General features: G+C 35.4%; 1 protein-coding gene across 8 annotated transcripts in view; it reads left to right on the top strand.

The window, feature by feature from the left end:
- HELQ (helicase, POLQ like) overlaps positions 1-18,153 on the top strand; it is a 40,618-nt gene that overhangs the window by 377 nt on the left and 22,088 nt on the right. For 4 of the 8 annotated variants that reach the window (XM_027087570.1, XM_027087569.1, XM_027087571.1 and 1 more), the window contains exons 2-9: positions 865-1,582; positions 5,218-5,396; positions 5,956-6,156; positions 7,021-7,093; positions 9,030-9,127; positions 10,264-10,362; positions 11,666-11,811; positions 14,829-15,068. In XM_027087570.1, the coding sequence (XP_026943371.1) occupies positions 865-1,582; positions 5,218-5,396; positions 5,956-6,156; positions 7,021-7,093; positions 9,030-9,127; positions 10,264-10,362; positions 11,666-11,811; positions 14,829-15,068 (1,754 nt within the window). Of the gene's footprint in view, positions 1-864; positions 1,583-2,588; positions 2,702-5,217; positions 5,397-5,955; positions 6,157-7,015; positions 7,094-9,029; positions 9,141-10,263; positions 10,363-11,665; positions 11,812-14,828; positions 15,069-18,153 lie in introns of those variants that run through there. The other 4 variants (XM_027087574.1, XM_027087575.1, XM_027087573.1 and 1 more) reach the window with 4 other exon arrangements.

The following is an 18,153-nucleotide window of genomic DNA, read 5'->3' as shown; positions in this document are numbered from 1 at the left end:
TTTGGCAGTTCCCTTCCCAGGTGCAAACAATTGACCAATTATCTACTAGCCTTCGTGGGCTTACCTAGTCTTTGTTATCGCTGTTAATCCTCACCTGTGAGGTGTTGCACTGTTAGCCCCATTATTATATAGATATGAAACCCCGAGACAGAAGTTGTACATGCAGCAAGTAAGTGGCATGACCAGACGCAAACCTAGACTTCCAAGTTTCTGCTGCTCCTTGTACTAAAAATCTACCATTTATTGCAGACCTATTATGTGCTGGGTACTTTGTTAAACTATTTACGTTATCTAGATTTTACAACAGAAATCTGGCCCTGAGAAGTTAAGAAACTACATTTCCTACTCCAAATCTTGGGTTCTTAATCACTCCCCTATATTGCTACCTCCAAATTCCATCTCTTCTGTTTATAGACCATACCAAGTCAGACCCTCCCTTTCAATTCCAGATTTCTAAGAACAATCTCCTTGGAGTGTCCAGTGGTACAAGCATGATTTTATTACAGGCCAGTCTCTGCAGAATGGAGTATTGGAGGTGAAACAGCACTGCGGTTATCAGAAACTTCTCCCCTTCCAGTAGATGGTTATCGGTCTTGCTGCCATTTTAAAGGATTTAGCACTAGCTTAAGAATTAGGATCCCAGCATCACTAGGAGGACAGTTTATGCCAGTCACTTAACCTCTCTGGGCCTCCATTTCTTGATCTGTAAAATGGGATGATAGTATCTATTTTATAGGCTGATTTACATTTAGGTCTGTGATCCATAAGTGACCATATAATTATATGCTTGATAGAGCCCTCAGCTGGAACTTTTATTCTTAATGAAGCTAGAATTGACCATAAATCTTTTTGTCTTCTTTCCAGAATATTGACAGTGAAGAGGACATGTTTGGTGACTATGATAGCTTTGCTGAAAACTCTTTTTTAGCTCAAGTTGATGACCTGGAACAAAAATATTTGCAACTTCCTGAACATAGGAAACATGCTACAGACCATGCCACTGAAGATCTTTGTTCAGAAAGCATTAAACACAACACACTCAGCATTACTACTGTAGGCGACTGTACTGAATTAAAAATAGATGAGCACACGAAGAACCAGAGTGGGCATGAAGATGTCCCTATTGATCCTGAAGCTGATGTTTTGTATGATATACCTTCTTCACAGGTTTTATTCTTTGAAAATTTATATAACTCTTCAAATGATTTGGGTGATCCATCTACTGAAGAGAGGGATTGGAACTCATCCTCTCACAAGACTGTGAACAAGGAATTGCCCATTAATAACGTAGAGCAACCACAGCAAACTGATGAATCCTTTTCCAAAGTCAGAACTAGTTCAGATGCGAATAGGAGAAAAAGTCTTAAAGATCATCTAAAAAATACCATGACTGGAAATGCCAAGGCTCAAACACCAGTATTTTCTAGGACTAAACAGCTCAAAGAGACTCTTCTATCTGAAGAAATTAATGTTGCTAAGAAAACAATTGAGTCATCATTAGATGACCTTGGTCCTTTTTATTCATTACCCAGCAAAGTGAGAGACCTTTATGTTCAGTTCAAGGGAATTGAAAAATTATATGGTAATGCTTTTTGCTGGAATGAAAAAAATTTACCATCATCACTGTAATATTGATGCAAATCAAAAGAAAACCGATGCTTCCATCGTCATATTTCTCCCCTTAAAACAAATCAAAACATCAGTCCTCTCTGAGCCTTCCATTCCTATCCTGCTACTATTGAACTTCTTTCCTTCCCTTCGTGGTCACACTTCTCCAACGTGTTATCCTTGCTGCCTCCCTTTCCTCACTTCAGATAATTCCCAGTCCACTCCAACTCTGGGTTCTGTGCTGTCACTTAAGATATAATGACTAGGGTGTCGCAACTCAGTGATACTTTTAGTTCTTACCTTCTTTGACAGTTGCTTACCTGACAAAATTGACCAAACTCTTCTTGAAACACCCATTTATTGACTTCTTGGCATTCCACTCTTGGTTTTTTTCCTCTGGTTGTCTAGCTGCTGCTCAGTTTTCTTAGCTAATGCTTCCTTAGCTGGCTCTTACTTTACTACCAAAACTTAGTTGCTGAAATTCCATTGACTACTAATATGTCTTGAGTGAAAGAAGTCAGTATTTGTAAAACTGACTGAACTGTTTAGTTTGATGAAAACTAAACATTTTTAAGGACAACTAACGTTAGGATTTAAGTGCAAAGAAATAGTGATAATAATTCATTTGTCTTGTAACGTTTTTCAAAAATCCTGGGTCCTTGCATATATTTCAAATATGTGTCATTTTAGACAGAAAGGACACTTGCTTCCATCCCTGAAGAGCAGCCTATCATCCAATTACTTCAAAATTATTTCTGAAACTCCTAAGTTAGTATCTTATGAACCACATGAAAACATGAGTTCGCATCTCGGGAGAAGACAATCAGGTTGGAGAAATAGGACTACAGGAAACAAAGTCTAATATAAGGCTCTACAAGAGTCTAACAAATTCTAAATTGCAAGGTTTGCAGTTTAAGAGCTACAGGTGTATATTGCCCTTGAAGTAGATGTTAACTTTTTTCCCTCTGCTTTTCTCCTAGCACCTTGTTTTTTGTCTAATCTGCATCTCCTGCCAGAATGAGTACCCTGAGGACAGGGCTCTATCTAACTCATCTTTTTCTTATGTGACTGGCACTGTGCCTGGTACACTCTGGTAGGTTCTCAACTGCTGGGGTTTGTCAGCCTAGTTATGAATTCTGGCCATGTCACTTAAACACAGGTTTTGCACTCTGAGCCTTAGTTCCTGCTCTGTTAAAAAGGGATAATAATAATAGTTGTTTTTCCAGTTCTGTGTCAAGGACATGCCAAGTTAGACGTTGGTAATGACTGTCAGTAGTTATACTGATTGCTTCTAAGTAAGAACTTCAGTAAATAACTATTTTTTTTTGGCTGCGTTGGGTCTTAATCTGCGGCACTCAGGATCTTTGTTGCAGCATGCGGGATCTTTCGTTGTGGCATGTGGGCTTCTCTCTAGTTGCAGCACGCTGGCCTAGTTTGCCCTGTGGCATGTGGAATCTTAGTTCCGGACCGGGGATCGAACCCGCGTCCCCTGCATTGGAAGGCGGATTCTTAACCACTGGACCACCAGGGAAGTCCCAGTAAATAACTTTTTAAAATCTCTTTTTATTTGTAAATCTGGCTTAAGGATGACCAAGTTAAAGCATAAATATATGTGCTACTTTTCATTGAGCTAAAACAATGCTTCTCAAAGTGCAGTTCCTACTGCAGCATCACCTGGAAATTTGTTGAAATGCACATTCCCAGGCTCCACCCTAGCCCTCCTGAATCAGAACCTTGGGGTGGGACCTAACAATCTGCTTTAGTAAGTCCTCCAGGTTATTCTGATGTGTGGGACGTTTGAGAGCTACTGAGCTAGAGAACTTCAACCTTAAACTTATTTTTGCCTCTTAAGTGTAGAATTATGCTTAATTTGTTTTATAGAAATGTTGGGAACTAAGTTAATGTAATTTTTTTTTTTTTTTTTTAGTGTGTGAAGATAGATGTTATTCCTAAATATTCATTATTTTGGTCATTTTATACTTTAAAAGTCTGAGTTGGATAAAATGTGGATATGGTCAAGTTGTGTTTTCACACAAACATCTGCAGTTTGATAACTAGTGGGTGATACTAGTCTGAAGTATTTTTTAATATTTAAGTATTAAACATTCAATTTATTTAAATATTTTTGAAATTTTTTTATTTAAGCATAGTTGATTTACAATATTAGTTTCAGGTGTACAACATAGTGATTCAGTATTTTTATAGATTATACTCCATTTAAAGTTATTACAGGGGACTTCCCTGGCAGTCCAGTAGTTAAGACTCCATGCTTCCACTGTAGGGGGCACAGGTTCGATCCCTGGTCAGGGAACTAAGATCCCACATGCAGCACAGCACAACCAAAAGATAAAAAAATAAGTAAATAAAGTTATTACAATATAATGGCTGTATTTTCTTGGCCTGTAAAATATTGAGATACTTTTAAAGTAAAAATACATAGTCATCTGCAAATATTTCAGGCTGCAAAGAATTACATCATATGATTGTGCAATAATTCAGTCTTTACCCCTTGATGGCTCTTTGTTATATATAAACAATGCTATGGTGAACATCTTGCACATATACCCTTGCTTTTATTTCTGTAGGTGTAGAGTTCTACAAGCAATACTGCTAGATCAAAGGCAGTGTGCAGTTTTATTTTTGATGCTGCTAGATTGCTTTCCAAAAAATTGTAGCAGTTTATGCTTTCGTCAGCCACACACAGAAATGCCTGTTCATGTCCAGTCTAGTAAACTCTGGATTTTATGTGTGGGGGCTTTTTTTTTGGTAGCTGTTTAACATTTTTTATTTTGCCAACCTAATAGGTAACAATAGAGCATCTTTTCGTGTATTTATTAGCCATTTGCATTTCTCCCTGGTGTGAATGTCTTGTCATATCTTTTGCCCATTTTTCTAGGGATAAAAATGATGCATAGTTTGAAGACTTTTGATGATCCACATTGTCAGATTTTCCTACAGAGTAGTTATACTAGTTTTCACATTGTTTCGGATCTGATGTGATCCTTTTCATACATTCCACCTTGCTAAGTTGTAGAAATCCTGGATGTCCTAGTTAATGATCCTAGTCTTTTATGGTTTAAACAGTCTCATCAATCAGTTTAAGGTGGTATTCAGGCCATTCAAACTTCAGCTCCCTGTGAGAGCTGGTTGAATAGTCTTTCTTACTTTGTGTAAAACCTCATAAATTTTATTCCTCCTCGCCCTGTTTCTCTCTAAGATGGTATTTGGGTGAATGAGCAAGGGAAGCTCACACAGTATCCTTGCAGAACATAAGAGGAAGGCCTTAGAATTCACACAGATCCTTGAAGTGCCCGTTAGCCCCTCCATGTCCCAGGTGACATCTCTTGTCCAGCAGGTGCTGTCTGCCCTGTGGAATCTTAGACCTCAGCCTGCAGTGGGCAAATAGGTGGGCTAGTTGCCCACCTCACTGACCAGGCCTGAACTAGAATGCACACCATGCGTTGGGGATTTTGACAATTAACACTGATATATAGTTACATTTATCACTATGAGAAGATGCTACACAGGGTAAGATTTGATTCTATCTTCTTAGAAAACTTTTGAGATTGTAGAAGGGGAAAATAAGGCTTTTTTTTTTCAATTCCACAGAATGGCAACATGCTTGCTTAACATTGAATTCTGTGCAAGAAAGAAAAAATTTAATATATTCCTTGCCAACAAGTGGTGGAAAAACCCTCGTGGCTGAGATTTTAATGCTGCAAGAACTGCTTTGCCGGCGAAAAGATGTTTTAATGATCCTACCATATGTGGCAATTGTTCAAGAAAAGGTGTGATTTTTTTTTTAACAAGTGGTATTTGCTAATGTAATTTCGACATTCAGATATAAAAACTAGCATAAATGTAACAACTTTTTATTGACTGAGAAAAGGTATCTCTATTAATGATGGAGAATTATTATTTTTAGGATGTGCAAATACAGTGTGGAGTACTTAATCGAAAATCTCTTCTGTTTCAGAAGGGGTTTTATTTTTTTCTAAACCTGTGGATTAAACTGCATTTTACATGTTGTATTGATATTTAGCCTGCTTTTTCAAGCAGAAACTAACCAATTATTTTATCAAAATAAATGAGTTATTCTGATTTTTTTAACATCAGAGGAGACACTTAAAATTTATATTTATATTATCTAGTTTAAAAGTGGCATTTATTTGCAAAGATTAATACAGTAATTATGACATTTCTTATATATATGTAGGTATGTATTATCTGTGACCTTGTTCCCATTGTCAGTATTAAACACTATTTTAGATTTTTTAAATCCCTGTGAACACTTAACAATTAGGGTTCTTATCTGATATTTTTTGTTTATTTTAACTAATATTCTAGATTTCAGGTTTGTCAAGTTTTGGTGTAGAACTGGGTTTCTTTGTTGAAGAATATGCTGGAAGCAAAGGAAAATTTCCTCCAATTAAAAGAAGGGAAAAGAAATCACTATATATTGCCACTATTGAAAAAGGACATAGTCTGGTGAACTCTTTGATTGAAACCGAAAGGATTAACAGTCTGGGTCTGGTTGTTGTAGATGAGGTTGGTTACTCCATTTATTAATTTATCAACATTTTTATTATACTAACATTTATTATGTGGATCTGCTTAATACCTTTATGAAAATAAGTAATTTATTTTAATATATAGATAACACAGATAAAGACATTTCATGCATGGTAATCTTCTTTTTAAAACATTTTTTATTTCTTTAATGTTGTATCTGTTTTATTTATTTTTGGCTGCATTGGGTCTTCGTTGCTGCGCGCGGACTTTCTCTATTTGCGGCGAGTAGGGGCTACTCTTCATTGTGGTGCATGGGCTTCTCATTGCTGTGGTTTCGCTTGTTGTGGAGCACGGGCTCTAGGTGCATGGGTTTCAGTAGTTGTGGCATGTGGGCTCAGTAGTTGTGGCTCGTGGACTCAGTAGTTGTGGCTCACGGGCTCAGTAGTTGTGGCTCGTGGGCTCTAGAGCGCAGGCTCAGTAGTTGTGGTGCACAGGCATGGTTGCTCCGCGGCATGTGGGATCTTCCTGGACCAGGGCTCGAACCTGTGTCCCCTGCATTGGCAGGCGGATTCTTAACCACTGCGCCACCGGGGAAGCCCCCATGCATGGTAGTCTTAAATTCAGTTTTGTGTCAAGTGTTTCTTGAAGAGTGAATATATGTATATATGTTCAGTTTTATAATAGTATTTATGAATTCCAGATGCCAGAATGTTGTACTCGGGACAACCTCATTAACTTAAAATACCAGTGAAATAATGTGTATGTACTCTAGTTGCCATAACGAAAATGTTTGAGTTATAAAGCAAAGATGGCTTCTTCATTTCATCCAATGTATGCTTGTTTTATTTAGGTATTTTATGCAGATTTACTTTTCTCCCTTTTTTTTTTAAAATCTCGAAGTTGCACATGATCGGTGAAGGAAGCCGTGGGGCTATACTGGAAATGACTCTAGCAAAAATCCTCTACACTAGCAGTAAGTATTCTTTCAAATGTGGTCACTAATTGATTTATAATCAAGAGACCTATAAAAGACTTAATTCTGTCACTAGCTAGATTATGTAACCTAGAGTAAGGTACTTAAGCTTTCTGCCTTAGTTTTTTATGTCTAAAGTAAGCTTATAAATTTTTGTTGGAAGAATGGATGAGTGAGTAGAATTGTGAAGATAAATGAAGTTAACATTTGAGGATGTCCCCTATCAGTATCCTCCACTTACTAGCTATGTGTGCTTAGGCATGTGACTCAACCTTTCTTTCTTCATCTGTAAAATGGGGATAATAATGGTACCAACCAGATGGGATTATTGTGAGGATTATATGAGTTAACACATGTAACGGACGCATTCAGCCATGCCTAGCACGTAGCACAATAAGGGTTTGCTGTTGTTGCCACCATCAGTATGATCATCATACCAAGAAAACATTGTATATAAATAGTCACTTTAAGGAGCTATTTTACAACATCAGATAGTCTTTAAATGTATATGAAATATTCTAAATATCTTCTCTATTATTTTTTGATATACTATTGCAATAGCATATTAGTTGTTGTATATTGTTAATAGTTTATATACGGAAAATTATTAATCATAAAGATCAGATCTTAAGAATTATTTTTAAAATTTTGATAACAGTGGTATTTAGGCAGGTTGTAGCACTTTATAATCATTTATTAAAAAAAATTTATTTAGTACCCCCTGTGCATCAGGCCCTGCCTTTATCAAACCTATATTTTAGTGAAAGTGAACAGATAATAAGCAGATAAACAAGAAAACATACAGTGTGTCAGATGGTGACAAATTCTATGGAAACATATAAAGCAGAGGAAGAGGGGAAAATGATCATCTACTTGTCAAATCCAGTGTACACTGACTGTCCTTGTCTTAATTTCTCTTCAGCATTTGATTATTTATCATTCATTTTTCCTTTGGATGCTTAAACATCATTCTGTCTTGGTTTCCCTACTATCTGTCTGTAAGACTGATCATGTGTTAGCATTGAGAGATAGCATAGCATAATGGCTAAGGGCAGACTCTGGAGCTGGATTCAAATCCTGGCTCACTTTTAACTTTGTCTGTGACCTTGGGCAAGTTATAGTAACTGTGCCTCTTTTTCCTTATGCATCAAAAATGGATGATAGTAATAGAACCTTCCTCACTGAATTGCTGTGAAGATAGCACGAGTCAGTCTTTGTACAGCATCTAGCATAGTACCTGCACATAATGGACATGTGTTTGCTACTGCTGTATACTTATTTGTCCTTTTGTCACCAGTGCCTTACACTTAATAGATATTTGAATGAAAGGAATCTCTTTAGTTTCTCCTTTTGTTCTCCTTTGTGACACTGCTTTCTAAGCGTATTCATCATGTACATTGGTGTTACCATAGATTCATCTTAGACTCTTCTCTTGTTTCTTACTTCATACAATTTCTGCTAATTCTCATCCATACTCATGACTTCAAGGGCTCCTTGTGTTTGATGGCTCCCAATCTGTGTTACCAGCTTATACCTCTCTTCTGAGTAATATCATCTGCCAGATTAATACTCTGGTATTATACAGTTGACCGTTGAACAACACAGGTTTGAACTGCATGGGTCCACTTATATGTGGATTTTTTTCAATAGTAAGTACTACAGTACCACATGATCTGTGGTTGGTTGAATCCAGGGATGCAGAACTGAGGATATGGAGGACCGACTATAAGTTTTACACGGATTTTCGACTGCGAAGCAGGTTGGTACCCCTAACCCTCGTGTTGTTCAAGGGTCAACTGTGTTGGTATTTTTCTTACCTGTCCCCTCTTTCTCAAATCACTCAGGAAGAATAAGAACACTAAAAGGTTGCTAAAATTATTGTTATGATATACTAAGTAACACATTTTCATCAATACTTTGGGTTTTTTTTTTTTAGAAACAACTCAAATTATCGGTATGAGTGCAACATTAAACAATGTTGAAGACCTACAAGAGTTCCTGCAAGCAGAATATTACACGAGTCAGTTTAGACCAGTATGTACCTAAGGTTTGGTTTGTTATGTATCATCTTCTATTTAGAAAGAAAAGTAGAAAATGTACTGTATAAAAATTCTAAGAGTAGTGAAGGAACATAATGCCACTCACCATGGCTAAATGGTAGCAAGTTTGTGTGTAGAGGTCAGGGATCTTGGCTTGGGTCAGTACTGTATGGGGAACACCTGGAACAGTGCGTGACCCATGGGCCTTCAATGAATATTTATTGAATGGAATTTTTCAGACCCATTCTGCTTTTCTACTTTATATTCTGTAAGGTAAATTTTTTCATTCAGTGAGAATTTAGTGACTCATGTTTCAAGTTATTGGCACATAAAAAAAATTATCTTAAAAGTTAAAATATTTTCAAATATTTATGCTTTGGTAGTTTTAATGCTTTTTTAAAATAAGTTAAGACTTCACATGGATTTAAATTTAAACTCCCCAATAATAGTATTCCTAAAAGAAAGAAAGTAAATAAATGTAGTTCATAGTTATTCGAAAGTAACTTATAATGTACATATACTCTGTTTGAAGTTTCTGTGTCTAAATAGGTTTTCAGAAAATAATTTTTTTAGAATCACCAAATTTTAATTTGAAATTTAGTGTTTTTACATTTGCACCAAATATGAGAATTTTCAAGAGACATTTTCTGACCTTAATTGTCAAATTAGATGCTGTTCTTTTAAAAATTCAATGAGCTGTATTTACAAGCTTTTTTTGTCTACAAATAGTTAAATTAATAATTTGGTCACTTTTAGATTAAAACTGATGACTAATGAAGCTATAAATCTTGAGGAATACCATAAATAACTCCTTAATAAAAGATAGAGTCTGAACACTTGACTCATTTATACTTCCTCTTGTGACACATACAAGTATCTGATTTTCTTTTAGGTATGTGGCTATTCAATTCATAAGTATTTCTTCAAGGATATTAATCCCTGTTTTGATTTAAAGGGAAAAATAAACTTAAATGGGAAAGAAGTAACTTTTAAGTTGAAGCATTCTACATACCTTAGAAAAGCTAAAATTTTTGTATATCTTTCCTTTTTACAACATATTTTACAAAATTTGATACTCTGGGAAAAGGAATTTACATGTGATATTAATTGCAAATGTCCTTTTAATTCGAGGTTGAATTAAAAGAATATCTGAAAATAAAGGACACAATATATGAGGTTGACAGCAAAGCTGAGAATGGCATGACTTTTTCACGTCTCCTTAACTATAAGGTAACCTTGATAATCCCTAAAGGTGAGGTTCCCAGACTTTGTGCCCGGCTTCCCTGGGGCACCACAAAAGAGTTGCATGGGTACCATGGGGTAGTTTAGTTGTTTCAGAGAAACAGCTGATGCTTGACAACTCTTGGACACCACACAAACTACTGGTTCAAGATAGGCAGTTTCCTATGTCAACATTAGATCACACTACATTACTTTCTACGATATTGTATCTTTGTGAAGTTGGGGGTTGTTTTTGCACTTACTGTAAGCAAATACCATGTGAAAATCAATGTGGGACAGGAAATGAGGATTTCTAAGATTTGAAAGACTGCAGGGCCCAGTTGTGTGCACATCCTGTTAGTGGCCTCTGATGGTTATTTAAGAATGAAATAAAAAAAATTTTATTCAGTTGATGTGTATTATTTATTTAGATGGCTACTAATTTGTGAGGAAATACATACTTATTAAGTTGTTTGGACCTAACTACCTAAGAATCAGAACTGTTAGTTATTTCTTTTGACCTTGGGGCTCCAGGAACCAAGAACGTTTGGAGACCTCTCCCATAAATGTTTATTCATTCAGCAACAACAGCAAAACAAGAAGAAATATTTGTGGGCTGTATAGCTCAGATACTGGTGTATGAAAATGTTAATGTATACTATGTTAATGTTCTGTGATTTATGTGAAGGACATTAAAAGGAAGAAAGGGATTTTACAACAGTTTTAGAATTCTATAAAGGTATATTATTCTAAATTTGTATCTTAATTAGTTTTCTGTAAAGTCGAAGGAAGTGAGGAGATTTTAAATAACTTTACATTTTTCTTCATGTTCTTTGAGTTCTTTGCATCTGCTTGATAAATATATTTTTTATTTCTGAAAATATGTCCTGTAGTATGATTGAATCTATGTTTTTGAAAACTGTTAGTAAAGCAGGAGGTTTAGCTTATTTATGCAGTTCTTTGACTATTATTAGGATCAATCTGTGTTTCTCTCTGTGGACTTTTTCTGCTTCAGTGGAGACGGGTGTGCAGTGGGGTTATTAATAACATTAACTATTTTCACTTCCTTTATTTAAAACTAAATACACCTAACGAAACCCTAATAACCCAAGAGAAAAGTGGGACTTAACATTTTGCTGTTTAATATAGGTTGTATCTTTTCTTTTAAATGATCATATTTTAAATGAGAAGTTCAAAATTATGGTTGGTTTACTTACCTTTCAAAGCTTACCTTTTTACTTACCTTTTACACTGGTAAAATGAAAGGCTTTCATGGTTGCTAACTACTTTGTTCCTAAATCTTGTTGTGCAGTATTCTGATACTCTGAAAAAGATGGATCCTGATCACTTGGTAGCATTGGTGACAGAAGTTATTCCCAATTATTCCTGCTTAGTTTTTTGTCCCACTAAGAAGAACTGTGAAAATGTAGCAGAAATGATATGCAAAATTTTAAGCAAGTATGTTACTCTTTTAAAAAATATTGTTTCATTTTTATTATGATTTACATGCTGTATGTTCTGTTTATTCAGCAAGCACTAATTACTTCTTGCAGAACATTATACTAAGTTGTTATAACAGATTCTAAAGGCCCTGACCTTGAAGAAAGTTGAACTGTGAAATTCACATATGTGAAATGGCCAGAGAAAAATTCTACCTGTAAGAGAACGCTGACTAATATAATGGCTTGGCTGCACAGTGAATCATCTTGGAGCCTTTTTAAAATTTCAGTGCCCAAGCTACATCCAAGACAAATCAGAATATATGGGAGTGGGACCCAGGCACCATTATTTTGTAAAGCTCCTAGGCAGAGTCCAGCATGCAGCCAAGGTCAGCTGCTGGCCTACATGATCAGAGGACTGATCACTAATCACTGTGTGGATGAATCATATCTTCAGCTTAACTTTCTTTTTAATTAAGTACTGTTGCCTTTGTTTTCTTAGTAAACTTCACACTTAGGTTGTGTGGACATTTGAATTGAATTTCCTAAATAATTAAGAAATGTATTAGTTTGTAATTTTATACTATAAAATGTTAATGTTGGTTCTGTTATGTCATAGAGATAAGTATAAAATGAACTTAAGTATGAACAGTTTAGTTTTTTCTGTACCTTTTTGTCCCATGTGTACTTTTATCATATTTTTCAGACTTCTTTTTGGCCCCTGAGCCAGTGCTATCTCACTGTTCACAGACCAGTACTATGGATTCTAATCTAGCCATCCTCCGCCTCCCCTCCCAATCCTGCTGTCATCATGGATTGATCTAATATAGAGTTAAATTCATTGACTAGTACAGAGATGCAGATGTTTGGGATAAAGCTCAGGAGTTTCCGATTTCAGTAACAGAGTCTGCCTTTACAGTGGTGATGTAGACTATAAAAACCTAAGGAAATTAAATTATCATTGAGATATTCTCAGTAAATCAGTTGTTTTCTTAGAATAAGGTAGTGTAGCACTAAGTGATGGGGAAATTTAGAGACAAACTTTTGACTGGGAGATGTGAGGTTTATTATTAGTCAAGTTATATCCTTGACTTATTTTGCTTTTTGGTGATAACAGTTTATTTGGGTCATAAATGTTGATGTTTAATATTGAATTACTTAAAAATTTGGTTCTCCAGAACCCTTAGTTAATGAATTATTATGGACACTTGATACTTTCTTAAACTCTTTCTGAAGGAAAACTTCCTCTAAAATACATTTTCCATATTACTTGCTGCTTTCATAAGGTGAATGAATGTTCTGAGTATAGCTTAGCCCCCTTTTTTGGTGGCTGTTGGCTAAAATGTCATGTTTAGAGCATACTTTTTCATATTATTCTATAGTTTACATGTAGATGAAGTAAAATCTGGGGCTAAATGGTTTCTGATCTCAGTATTGTCCTTAGAACGTAATTTCATGAGAGTCCTGGAATATCAGCCTATGTCTTAATGATTTGCCTCCTAATCAGACATTTCATGTGAAGCAGGTATAGTAAAATCACCTAGAATATGCTTGTATGTCTAAGTGCAAAGACTGAAGCAGATTTTTTCCCAAGTGATTGTCTCAATCTCAAGGAAAATTATCTTTTTTATAGCTATTACCACCTTTGACTTCTAAGTTAAGGATGTCTTTTAAACACTATTTGCTGACAACTGCCAGAGCTCTGGTCATATCACTTTCCCTAAAAATGTCCCTGAAAATGATACCACAGTGCTTCTTAGCCTAGAATTCATGCTAAGATAATGACTCAACTTACTTTTCCATCCTTATTTCTTCCTTTCTTTATCCACCCTGCACTTCATCCAGACTGAACTACTTGTCTTCTTTGTTTATTCTTGAACTTCCCATTTCCATGCCTACAATCCTGCTTTACCCTCTGCCAACACTGCACTTTCCTGCCCCCTCATTGCTGCCTCTCTAACACCTGGTCTTCAAGGCCCAGCTCACATCTCAACTTCTCCCACAAAACCCTTCTCCATATAATTATGTCTTATCTGGTCAGTTACAAATAATGTCTCCCTTCTCTAAAATTATAAGGTGATTATCCATAAGTCTTAATTCCTTGAGAAGGATTTGTCCCTTTCAGGACCTCAAACACTGGCCGGAAAGTAGTAACATAAAGTCTGCTGCTCCCTACTCAGCGGCCACTTCTAGTTCTTGCACTGATGAATCTTGACCACTTTCTTCCCAATTCTTCACTGTCTCCTGGCCTCCCATTTCTCAACTTCGTGTGAAATGACTGTCCTTGTGCAGTTAGCACCAACCAGAGCTCTCTATGCTTTCCATGAAGCATGCTAAAACAACATAGGGCTGTGTGTATTATATTTATATCTTGGACTATATTTGTTTGCTACTGGTATTCAGAAGTTGTTGCTTTGTAGTCAGTTAGTAGTTAGTTGTACTTAGTCTTTCTTTCCTTTTTTTCTTTTCTAGAAGGGAATTTAAAATAATAGGTGCTTCTAGGTAAGAAGACATTGTAGGATATTACTGAGGCTTCTAAAATGCTAGAGTTTAGACAGTTTTACATATAATTCATATGATTTAATAATATATGTTTTCATCTTCAGAGAAGAAAATTTATGACTTAAAACAAATCATCTTCACTAAAGATATATGTTCTTGTGAAAAAATAATTGTAACATCTAGAGCAGGGGTCTACACCTGGAGTTCATGTATTCATAGGAGGTACAGGATTGAACTTCAGGAAGTCCATGAATCCTTGAAATTATATGCAAAGTGTTGTGTTTATGTGAATATTTTTTTCCTTAGTTTTAAGCAGATTTTCACAGGGCTCTGTGATCCACAAAAAGGTTCAGAGAAACTGCCTAATAGCTAATGAAGTCAAATCAAAATTCTAAGAACATTCTATGTATTTATATCAATAAAAGTAATAAGTTCTTTTAAAAAAAGAATGTTTACATGCACCTACTGAAATTAAAATTTTAGGTACTTTGTCACTATAAGATCAAGGGTTCACGTCTAACGTCTTTTTCCCAGGGAATATCTGAAACACAAAGAGAAAGAAAAACATGAGGTGATTAAGAACTTGAAGAATATCAGCAATGGCAACCTGTGTCCTGTTTTAAAGCACACCATCCCATTTGGAGTTGCTTATCACCATGGTGGTTTAACGAGTGATGAAAGGAAGCTCTTGGAAGAGGCCTACTCCGCAGGAGTTCTCTGCCTTTTTACCTGCACATCCACCCTAGCAGCAGGTGTTAACCTACCAGCTCGAAGGTAAGATATAAGTCATTGTTGGCCGGTCTCAAAACTTTCCAGTTCCTAGCTTGCCAACAGTTTTTTTTGTTGTTTTATTCTTTCTCAGTAGTGGGTGAGAATTTATCAAATGTTTTTTTCAGCATTTGCTTAGTTGATTGTTCGGTTTATTTACTTTAATATTTTAATGAAAAATAACACTAGTAGATTTCTTGCTGTTAGAATTCCTTCTTTCTTTGTTACTCTCCCTATCTGGTTTTGATGTTATGGTTTATTATCCTGGTTGTGTAGAAACAGTTGGCAAGCTTTTGACCATGTTTTATGATCTGAAAGAGTTTATTTAACAGATTTCCTTGAAACTTTAGAGAACTCATCCAGAAAGACTTTTGAGTCTAGTATCTTTTTTTAAAGAGTAGATCCTTGATTATCTTTTTGGTTATTACCAGTATAATTGATTTCTACTCTTTGTCATTTATGACATTTTTTCAAATAAATGGTCAGTTTTTATAAATCATCCATGAGATTTAAAAAAATATGTATTTTCTGTTGAGTACGTAGTTTCATATAGCTCAATGTATAACAGTTATTAGTCATCAGCTCCTCCCTTTTCTTTGTGATTCTTTGATTTGTCAGTTTCAGAGTCTCCCACTGTAATGATGGAGTTGTCAACTTCTCCTTTTTACATTTTTAAAAGTTCTTGCTTTGTATTTCAAAACTAGGTATATAAAGGTTTACTGCAAATATCTTATTGCTGAATTATACCTTTTATGAATAGAATACATCCTTGTTTTCCTCATTTAGTGATTTTATTTTGAATGCTGGGACTACATTTTTTGCCAAGTATATTTTTTTCTATTCTTTTATTTTCAAACTCTGTCACTGGTTACGTTTTCTATTTTTTCAGACAATTGTTGAAATAAAAAAGGAAGTTATGTATCCTATTTCTCTTGTTTCAATGGTTACTCTTAAATTTTTTAACAGTTGTAAAACTGTTAAAAAACGCAACTGTGTTTTTCTGTCATTTTAGAATTAATCAATAACTATATCCTCTGCTTGAACATAACAAGAGTCTTAGCATTTGTGTGTTTTTCTACACTGCCTCATGTATTGTTGCATTTACCTGGAATTTTAGTTCTAGATTTTAAATTTTCTTTCATCTTATAATCAATAGTTCTTTAAACTTACCTGTAAATTATACTTTTTGTGTGTGTGTGTGTGCCTACCACTGCCTCTTGTGTCTCACATCTTCCTTCTATGATCCATTTTTTATTTTGCCATCCTTGGGTAATTATTTTTTAAATGCTGCATTGGGAGTAAAAATTTTTGAATCTTTGCGTAGCTGAAGATGTCTTTATTTTAGCCTCACACTTGAACACCTTGCTAGGAGCAGAATTCTAGGTTCAGTTTTTTTTCTTTGGGGCCCTTGTAGTATTCTTCCATGTCTTTTAGGCGCTAGTGTTGGTCATTTTTGTTTTTGCATAGGCGTGCTGTTTTTCCCTTTCCAGAAGCTTTTAGACTTTTCTCTTTAACCTTAACATTTTGTCATAGTGTATAATAATAATTACAGTTATTGCATGCCCTCACTCATGTCATAACAGCTTTACATGCGTTGACTTAATAGATCCTTACAACAGCTCTGTGAGAAAGGTCGTATTTTATTATCCACATTTTATAGAAGGGAAAACTGAGGCACTGAATAATGAAGTAACTTACCCAACTTCACGGCCAACAAATGAGTTTCAAAGCCAAGGTTTGAAACTGAAGAAACTGAGAAATCTAATTCTGCAATCCTAACTCTCCCAGTTTAGCTACTTCTTATTCATAGGGCTTAGCCCTTTGGTACATGCTTTCAGTCTAAAGTTTTATGCCTTTATTCATCTTAGAGTAATTTTTTTCAGTTATTTTATTATTTCTTTTCTTCTGTTTTCTCTGTTGTCTGCTTTTGTAACTTCAGTTAGACAGTTGAAACCTCTTAAATTGAGCTTGCATCTCTTAATTGTTCTTACACATTTTTCAATCTATATGAGCTATGTGATTTCTTCACCTTTACTTTCTTTTTTTTTTTTTTTTTTTGCGGTATGCGGGCCCCTCACCGCTGCGGCCCCTCCCGCTGCAGAGCACAGGCTCTGGACGCACAGGCCCAGTGGCCATGGCCCACGGGCCCAGCCGCTCCGCGGCATGTGGGATCCTCCCGGACCGGGACACAAACCCGCGTCCCCTGCATCGGCAGGTGGACTCCCAACCACTGCGTCACCAGGGAAGCCCATCTTTACTTTCTGTATAACAAAATCAGTTTTTAATTGTATTCCGTTAACTGTGTTTCATTCATTATTCAGTTGTTCTATTAAATTGTTTAAATTAATTAATTCTTTTTAATTTCTAAGAACTCTCTTTTATTGTCCTTTCTTTATAAGAGTCTGCTCTCATAGTGTGAATACAGTACCCTTTAGAATTTTCTGTGGATACTAATTAGAGTTTTTTAAAGTTCTTTTCTGTTCTGCATATTATCTGCTTCTGTCAGACATTTTTTCTGTATGCTCTCATTGTTTTTCTTTTATGTCATTGGTTTTCTTCATGTATTTGGTAATCTTGGCTGTCCATTGAGATTTATAAATAAAGAGGTAGGCTGATTGTTTTAGGTAAATGACAGGTTTTCTCTCACCTTTGAATAGGAAAGCTGGCTACAAACTTCTGTATATGTGAACAGGATTGAAATCACCATATTTGTAGGTCAAAATCAGATGAAATCTACAATTTTATGTTGACAGTATTGTAAGCTCATAAATGAATATGCATATGTTGGTGGTCCATGGTCAGATTTTTCATTTATGGAGTATCAAATCAAAACTATTTTGAGATTATTGCTCTAGTGGATTGACCATATGTTTTACAGCTAAGCAGACTTAAGTTCAAGTTATGGTTCTGGTAATTACTAATTTTGTGAGTTTTGCTAAATGACTTAACGTATATATATGCTTTAGTTAACTCCTTTATAAATAAGTAAGAAAGAATGTTATCACCAAGAGTTTTGTAAGATTATAAATAATGTACATAAAGAGCCTAGGACATCATAGATTCTTGGTAAACAGTAGTTGCCTATTATTTT

Source organism: Aethalodelphis obliquidens, unplaced genomic scaffold (assembly GCF_003676395.1).
Source record: "Aethalodelphis obliquidens isolate GAN/ISIS:26980383/991018 unplaced genomic scaffold, ASM367639v1 scaffold59, whole genome shotgun sequence".
Taxonomy (NCBI): Eukaryota; Metazoa; Chordata; class Mammalia; order Artiodactyla; family Delphinidae; genus Aethalodelphis; species Aethalodelphis obliquidens.
Note: the sequence above shows the minus strand (reverse complement) of the source record. Positions and strands in the feature narration are given on the sequence as shown.